The sequence below is a fragment of the Oratosquilla oratoria genome, chromosome 36, assembly GCF_046742065.1.
Source record: "Oratosquilla oratoria isolate Oo_2021 chromosome 36, ASM4674206v1, whole genome shotgun sequence".
Classification (NCBI taxonomy): Eukaryota; Metazoa; Arthropoda; class Malacostraca; order Stomatopoda; family Squillidae; genus Oratosquilla; species Oratosquilla oratoria.
In genome coordinates this window covers 31,144,596-31,153,986 of record NC_134812.1, presented here as the reverse complement: position 1 = coordinate 31,153,986, position 9,391 = coordinate 31,144,596, and the positions used below count along the sequence as shown (strand labels likewise).

General features: G+C 35.9%; 1 protein-coding gene across 1 annotated transcript in view; it reads right to left on the bottom strand.

The window, feature by feature from the left end:
* Positions 1-707: 707 nt before the first annotated feature.
* LOC143018927 (protein Wnt-4-like) overlaps positions 708-9,391 on the bottom strand; it is a 95,255-nt gene continuing 86,571 nt past the window's right edge. The window contains exons 6-7 of the mRNA XM_076174513.1: positions 8,125-8,327; positions 708-1,321 (exon numbers count right to left, since the gene is read on the bottom strand). Of these exons, the coding sequence (XP_076030628.1) occupies positions 1,051-1,321; positions 8,125-8,327 (474 nt within the window). The 3' untranslated portion in view covers positions 708-1,050. The remainder of the gene's footprint in view (positions 1,322-8,124; positions 8,328-9,391) is intronic.

The window sequence follows — 9,391 nt, the reverse complement described above, 5'->3', positions numbered from 1 at the left end:
AATAATAATAATAATAATAATAATACAATAATAATAATAATAATAATAATAATAATAATAATAATAATAATAATAATGATAATAATAATAATAATAATTAATAGTAATAATAATAATTATCATAATGGTAATAGTAATAATGATAATAATAATAATAATAATAATAATAATAATAATAATAATAATAATAATAATAATAATAATAATAATAATAATAATAATAATAATAATAATAATAATAATAATAATAATAGTAATGATAATGACAATAACTGGGCACTTAGTACATTAGAAGTACCCAAGGTATCCAAATACAGTACTATATCATATGACCCTCAACATCCAAAAAGATATTTTATTCTGTGGCATATCAAATGTAGCACAACCAAGAGTATATCGTGTGGCTTATAGTACCCAAGTGTATATACGAATATATACATATATAATATATATATATAAATATATATAATATATATATATATATATTTATATACATATATATATAATACATATATACATACATATATATATATGTATATATATATATATATATATATATATGTATATATATACATATATATATATGTATATATATGTATATATATATAATATATATATATATATATTTGTATATATATATATATTTGTAATATATATATATATATATAATATATATATATATATATATATATATATATATAATGTAGTTTCTCATAGCATTATGTCCACATTCTACGAAGCGTATATGATAGTACGAATTATAAATAATTTTTGTCAACTCTTCCCTGTCTTGAAGGAAGAAGGCTGGAGGTATACGTACATGAACATGTTTTTTGATATTGAATATCGTCTATAACCGTTCACATATGAATCAGGTTCAGTTATAAAACAACTTGCCACTTCACTGGGGACTTTCACCTTAAAGCATCCGAGTCTGTGAAAGAATTCCACGTTTTCTTTGAGATTCTCCGTGTCCTGGAGATCGTAACCCAAGAGAAAACTTTCGTCTTTTGGAAGTGCAAATCTGCTTAAATCAGGCTAGTCACTCGTTTATTTGCACACAGAGATCCACTCCTCTCTGGAGCAGTCCTGACACGTCACTTTGCAACACCACTTAAATCTGCAGTTACACTTGCGGACAACTTTTCTTCGCTTGAGGTCGTAGCCTCGACCGCAGCAGAGCGAAACGCAAGAGTCGGCGTCTGTCGAAGTACGGTTGCAGATTCTTCCTTTTGTGCCTTCGAAGTCGAGCCGATCGTCGCGCTCGCAGAACGGCGGCGACTTCTCGACGTACAGAAGCGGAGAGTCGACTGTGATACGCCTGAGAAAAGAATATAAGGGAATTTGTTACAGAGAAGTCTGCATGATAGTAAAGTTGATAATAATAATAGTAATAATAACAATAATAATAATAATGATTGTAATAATAATGATAACAACAACAATAACAATAACTAATAATAATAATGATAGTAATGATAATAATAATAATAATAATAATAATAATAATAATAATAATAATAATAATAATAATAATAATAATAATAATAATAATAATAATAATAATAATAATAATAATAATAATGATAATAGTAGTAATGATAACAATGATAATAATAATGATAATAATGATAATGAAAATTATAATGATAAGAAAATTAATATTATCATTATCACTATTGTTTAATAAACTACAGAGGCTTATCTCTGTTGTCGCACATGGGAAAAATTTATGAAATGATATTAGAAAGAAGGTTAAGTGTTGTAGAGGACAAACTGGTAGAGTGGCAATATGGATTCCGGCCTAGTAAAAGCGCAATAGATATCATTTTCACAGTAAAGATTATTTTAGAAAAACGCAGTGTTTATTGATATGGAAGAAGCATCCGATCGTGTACCAAGAAGGAAATTATGGGATGTAATTCAGATTAGTTAATATGGAATCTCCACAAACTTAATGAGAGTAATAAAAATTATATATGATAAATGTGACGGTAAGGTTAAACTTAGAGATCAAGATACAGATTTGTTTGCAGTCAAGACAGGAGTACGACAAGGGGCTGTTATATCACCACTGTTATTCATAATATTTATGGATAGATGTATGAAGGAAATTTATGAAAACGATGACAGACATACTTTCGTTTATGCGGGTGATATTGCAATAATATGTAACACTGAATGTGAACTGCAGAAAGCAATAGATAGACTGAAAAGGGGATGAAAATTAATGTCACTAAAACAGGAGTAATGAACATCAGTAGAGAAAATAAACAATTAGATATAAAGTACCGGAAATGAAAGGCTGAGGCAAGTCACAAATTTGAAGTATTTTGGAGTCAAGATGGATGAAGAGAGCAGACAAGAAATTGAAATTATTAACAGAATCAATAAATTTAACCAAAATCTCGATGCATTATACCCCCTTATTAAGGAAAAAGTATACCAGTTAAATGCAAAATCATAATGTATAATACAATACTCCGACCAATGGATTAGAATCCTCGTCACTTACAACTAAAACGAAGTCAAAACTAGTAGCAGCGTAGATGAAAGTGCTTAGAAGTATAAAAGTGGAGACAAAAATGGACAGAATCAGAAATACGCAAATAAGGGAGGAACTTGGAATAACAGATATTATAGAAACCATAGAAACAGTCTTATGTGGTACGGACATGTATTGAGAATGGACGAAGAGCGACTACCAAGACAAGCACTGACATGAAAGCCTAACACAAGAAGACCAATTGGTAGACACAGAAAGATATGGATTGACGGTGTCAGGAAAGCAGTAGAAAGAAGAGATGAAGATCTGCAAATGGTGAAAGAAGAGGAAATATATAAAAAATAGAGAGGAATGGAGAAAAAATCGTTGGAACGACGGCCGCTAGCTGACAGGGATTACTTTACCAGGCGTCGGGTGAAAAAAGTGAGTGAGATTGAAACGACCAAATCATAACAAAGGGAGATACGTTTTGTTTAAATATCCTCACCTTGTATAAAAGTTATTTCATAACAGATTTAACGTTTTATAAATTAATCAAACTAAGCCTATTGTTCAGCCTCTGATGATTGGTAGAAAAAGGTGACGCCATTTGCCACATTCTTGTGATCAATCGCCGGTTGGTTCGTTGTCAGTCAGAGGCGCAAGGCAAAGATGATATTGATTTCTGAATCGCATTGGAAATGTCAGGACATTATTTCAACTTTACGAAGCTTTTGCCGCTCCTAACCATTGGCGTTGAGCTCCTGCCTCACAAAGTTGACCCAGGGTAGAAATCTACACACCATGGCAGTCCTAGCATTTAATCATTTATAATTTATTTTCTTATTTATTTATTTATTTATTTACTTATTCATTTTTCAATCCGATCCAGGATGCAATCCTGGGTGTCTATCGCGGTAGTCGTGAAAGATGGATGTCGGATAGGCTCATCTCCCATATTTTGCCTCCAAAGCTCATCAATATCACTATCTATACACGGAAGAAGCCCCGAGAGGCTGACATTCGGTCTCCGGGCCGGGTCGAATATCTCTCTCTACCAACTTCTTTTTTTCCGCCAGTTTATTTGTTATTTAATTAATTAAATTAATGATTTATTGATTAATTTGCTCATTATTCTATCGTTATTATTATTATTATTATTATTATTATTATCATTATTATTATTATTATCATTATTATCATTATTATCATTATTATCATTATTATTATTATTATTATTATTATTATTATTATTATTATTATTATTATTATTATTATTATTGTTTTCATCATTATTATTATTACTATCATTATCATTATCATTATTATTATTATGATCAGTATTATTATAGTTATCATTATTATTGTTATCAATATTTTTATTATTATTGATTATTATTATTATTATTATTATTATTATTATTATTATTATTATTATTATTATTATTATTATTATTATTATTATTATTATTATTTTCATTATTATTATTATTGTTATTATTGTCATCATCATTATTATAATTGTTATTATTACTGTTATTATTATCATCATTATTGCCATTATCATTGTTATTATTATTTATTTCTACATATGGAGAGTAAGAGGTAGAGTGCCGGAGGACTGAAGGAGTGCCTGTATAGCTCCACTTTACAAGGGAAAAAGGGACAAGTGTAAGTGTAGTAGTTTCAGAGAGATTAGTTTACTGAGTGTAGTTAGGAAGGCTTATGGGAGGGTTTTGATTGAGAGGATTAGGAGAGGAAAAGAGGGTGAGGAACAGTGTGGGTTTAGGACAGGTAGGGGTTGCGTGGATCAGATTTCTGTGCTAAGACATATATGTGGGAAAGCTTTAGAAAAAGGTAAGGATGCTTTTTGGGCTTTTATGGGTTTGGAAAAGGCTTATGACAAAGTGGATAGGAAGGCACTGTGGGAGGTACTGCAGATATATGGGATAGGAGGGAAGCTGTTAAGTGTAATCAAGAGTTTTTACGAGAGTAGTAGAGTCTGTGTTAGAATCAGAAATGGAGAGAGTGGTTTGAGGTAAACGTGGGACTTCGTCAGGGATGTGTTATGTCGCCTTGGCTGTTCAACTTATACAAGGATGGGGTAGTGCGAGAGGTAAGCGCAAAGGTAATGGATCGGGGGTTGGAAATGGTTAAAGAAAATGGGAAAAAGTGGGGGATAGGCCAGTTGTTGTTTGCTGACGACACTGCGCTTGTGGCAGGACCAGAGGAGGGATTGAAGAAGTTTAGTGACAGAGTTTAGGAAGGTGTGCGACAGAAGGAAGATGAAAATAAATTTTGGGTAAAAGTAAGGTGTGCGATGTACAAGGGGAGAAAGTGACAGCAGACCGGAAGTGTGTATTAAGGGAAAGAAACTGGAGGAAGTGGGTAGTTTTGGATACTGGGGTGCGAATGTGGCAGGTAAGGCAGGAGTGAAGGTATAGGTAGAATGTAGAGTGAGAGAATCAAGTAAATGCCTTGGAGGATTAAAAAGTGTTATGAGAAATAGACATTTGGGAATAGATGCTAAGAGGAGATTGTATGAAGGAGTGATTGTCCCGACAGCATTGTATGGGGCAGAAAAATGGAATATAAGAGAAGAGTTTGAATGTGTTTGAGGTGAAGTGCCTGAGAAGTATGGTAGGGGTTACTGGGCTAGATAGAATGAGAAACGAGGAGGTGAGGAGGAGAACGGGGATGGAAAGGGAATTGAGAGATAGGGGTGATGAAAGAGCATTGGGATGGTTTGGACATATGGGAAGAATGAGTGAAGAAAGATTAGTAAAAGAGGTATGGAAGGCAGAGGTGGAAGGAGTGAACATGACGGGGCGACCAAGGATGAAGTAGATGGATGGGGTAAAAGGTGTATTGGGAGAGAGGGGAATGTCTGTTGAGGAAGAAAGGGAGAAGACAGAAGATAGGGGTGAATGGAGAATGGTTGTGCATGGAGAATGGTTGTGCATGGATGATGCTGTGATGCATCAGGGGAAATGGGTGGGGATGGGGTTGAGGGAGTATGTGTGAAAAATAAATTGACGCAGCATGAAAGGATTTCTCACTGTTTTATCTTTTTCTGCATGAAGAGACGGGGAGGGGGGGTTGCCGATTTAATGAAGCGGCCTTGCTGTGGATGTGCTGTGTCTTGCTACACTGCCTCTGACCCAGGTCAGTGGGCGAGATGAAGGGATGACCCGTCATCCAGGAGGAGCCAAAATAAGAGGGAGGGAGGGGGTGGATGGGAGTGGATTTTAGGCCTTTGTTTTCTGGCTACCTCCCTTGTAAGGGGGAAAAAGCTTTTGGTATATGTATGTATGTACATATGGAGAGTGACAGCCGGCATCTCTCTCCCAGGCAGGTCTATGATAGAGTTTGATGATCGTTGGCGACTGATGTGGAAGCAATGACTGTTGCGCTTTCGTTAAGAACACAAGTCGTGGGACAGGGGTGGGGGGCGTTAATAAAATCGTCGGACGACATCTGGTGTGAGTGACCCATGTTGGCTGTGAAAGAGCTGATTATGACGGATTTATGAGATGTAGTAAGATTGCTTACAAATAAGATTTATTTGTATTCTCTGCAGTACGATGGCGTAATTTACACATTTAAAACTGGTTAACGCTAAACTAATTGTTTATTTATTCATGCCCGTATTTTCCATTCTAATATATATATATATATATATATATATATATATATATATATATATACATATATACATATATACACACACACACATATATATATATATACACACACACACACACATATATATATATATATATATATATATATATATATATATATGTATATATATACCGTTGTCATGGAAATCTAAATAAAAAAACTATCTAATTCATATCTTTTATTTAGAATGTAGTGTGCTGTTTTCATTTAATTTTTCGATTTAGTTTTATTTCTTCAAAAAATGAAATCTGAGGTAAAATTGATCTTCACGATCCTGGCGAAAATGTATGAAAATATCAATGCATTAACAGGCCGAGTAAAATGCATTCATTAAAATAAAATACATAATAAAATTATGAAAATGTAAGACTTAATTATACTTGATGACTAAAAAACAAAAAATTCAGCTGCATTACGAAAGAAAATTTCCGTTTGGTTTAGATGCACGAAAAAGAAAAAAAATTGGGTATGTTTGTGTAATCAAAATAGATAATTCTATAGCGAATTCTCAGCTCGGAGTAAATTAACCACCCTGTGAGGGGTAAACATATTACACGGTAGGGGGTAAATATATTACGCCTAAAATTTTAGCATTACTTTTGTAATACGCAAGAGCGGAAAGTATATGTCCTTTCTTGGTCAAAGTTTATTATGTAGAGAATGTGAATATTGAACAATTTTCTTTTATTATCTCTTATTTCTTTGTATATATGTCCATTATTTATGTTTTTCAATTGTATTGTGGTAAATTGCTAAATACAGTGAGCCGTATTCAGGGTGGTAGTAATATAACAGAGGGGTCGAATATCACAGTTGTAATGCAACAAAATAGACAGATAAATGAATAAATAAATGAATAGATGAATAAACAAAAATTAAACAAACGAATAAATAAATGTATATAAATAGATATACAAATGAGTAAGCAAATAAATAGAAGTATCGACTTCCACTCGAGTTTCTTTTTTTTCCAATCGGTTGACTCATACAGCGTTGTGTTCCTGTCTCTCTTTGATGTGGTCGTTTGCTTGTATGCTCATTTGCCGCTGTGATCACATGATAGCTTGGTCGTTGGTTGGCATCTGCATTTGATGTGTGTTCACGTGAAGGGACATACGCTTGATGATTTTGCGTGCGTGTGTGTGTACATGCGTATATATGTATTTGTATATACATATGTAGATATACAGTACATATACATGTACATATACATACACTCACAAACACACACACACACACACACACACACACACACACACACACACACACACACACACACACACACACACACACACACACACACACACACACACACACACACATATATATATATATATATACATATATATATACATATATATATACATATATGTATATATATATGTACATACACACATACACCACACACACACACACACACACACACACAACACACACACACACACTCACACACGCACACACACACACACACACACACACACACACACACACACACACACACATATATATATATATAATTTATATATATGTATATGTATATATATATATATATTTATATATATATATATATATATATATATATGTGTGTGTGTGTGTGTGTGTGTGTGTATCTTCGTATTTATTATTTCATTCTTTTGACACTGAATGAGGCCATTCCAGGTGTCGATAAAATCTGGCTGCCTGGATATTACCTGGCTAAAAGCTTGGTAAACATAAATAAATGCAATATTGAATGTCAACGGCCAAAAGAGTTGGACGTTGCTACATATGCAATGTAACCAAGGGAACCATTCACTAGGATCGAGGCGGCCCTTGCACAAATGTATAACATACAAATATTGCAAGTGTGTATGTGCTGGATCCAGAGGCGCCTTGAATCCAGCCACCTGGGTCCTACCAGAGGGTCTTAATCCTCTGGGGGAGGATCACGTTAGCAAAGGGGACAACACACTTACCTTCTGATGGGCCTGAACCTCCTGTAGGAGCTGACGGCGTTGCCCATGAGGAGGCTGGCAGCCGGGTGCGCCCTCTCGTACTTGCTCAGGAGGATGTCACCGACCTTCTTGAAGTCCGGCGCCGCTTTCCAGCAGGTCCGCATCTCGCAGGACCCCGACATGCCGTGGCACTTACACTGCACGTCCCGGTTCCTCCGGACAACCTGAAGGAGGAAGAGGACGAGTTGGAGGTGGAGAGTGAGTGGGTGAGTGGGTGGTTGAGTCTGGTGAGGGGTTAGTGAGTGGTTAGTAAATGCGTGAGTTGGTGGAGGTGGTAGTTTCGGAGTGAGTGAGTGGGTGATGAGTAGGTCGGCGGGGGAGCAGTGTTTGAGCCGTAGGTGGGTGTGTGCTTGTGTGGGTGGTTGGTGAGTAATGAGTGAATGGGTGAGGAGGGGGCGGGTGAGTGAGGAGTGAGTGGGTGACTGAGAGGGTGAGTGAGTCAGGAGTGGACGAATGAGTAGTTAGTGAGTAGGAAGAGTGAGGGTGAGTCATTGGGTAAGGGATGAATGGAAGTGAGTTATGACTGGGGATGAATCAGTGTGTGTGTGTATGTGTGTGTGTGTGTGTGTGTGTGTGTGTGTGCGTGCGTGTACGTGCGTGCGCGTGTGCATAAATAATGGTTGATTGGTGGATGGATGAGGGATATATATATTTTCAATTGTTGTCTTAATCTACTTTGATCAAAAGCCCGCAGCCCCACAGTAACCTGCAACGGTCCTCAGGTCCTTCCGTAGGTCCCTTAAGGAATATAGGCGCGCACACACACACACACACACACACACACACACACACACACACACACACACACACACACACACACACACACACACACACACACACACACACACACACACACACACACACACACACACACACACACACACACACACACACACACACACACACACACACACACACACACACACACACACACACTCACGTACGCACGCACGCACATAGATAAAGAGAGGCAGAGAAATAAAGGGATCGATAAGATAATATATATGTAGACAGGGATAAAAGAAACGAAGAAAGAAAAGGAGTGCGAGAGAGAGAGAGAGAGAGAGAGAGAGAGAGAGAGAGAGAGAGAGAGAGAGAGAGAGAGAGAGAGAGAGAGAGAGAGAGAGAGAGAGAGAGAGAGAGAGAGTGAGAGAGAGAGAGAGAGAGAGAGAGAGAGAGAGAGAGAGAGAGAGAGAGAGAAGAGAGAGAGAGAGAGAGAGAGAGAGAG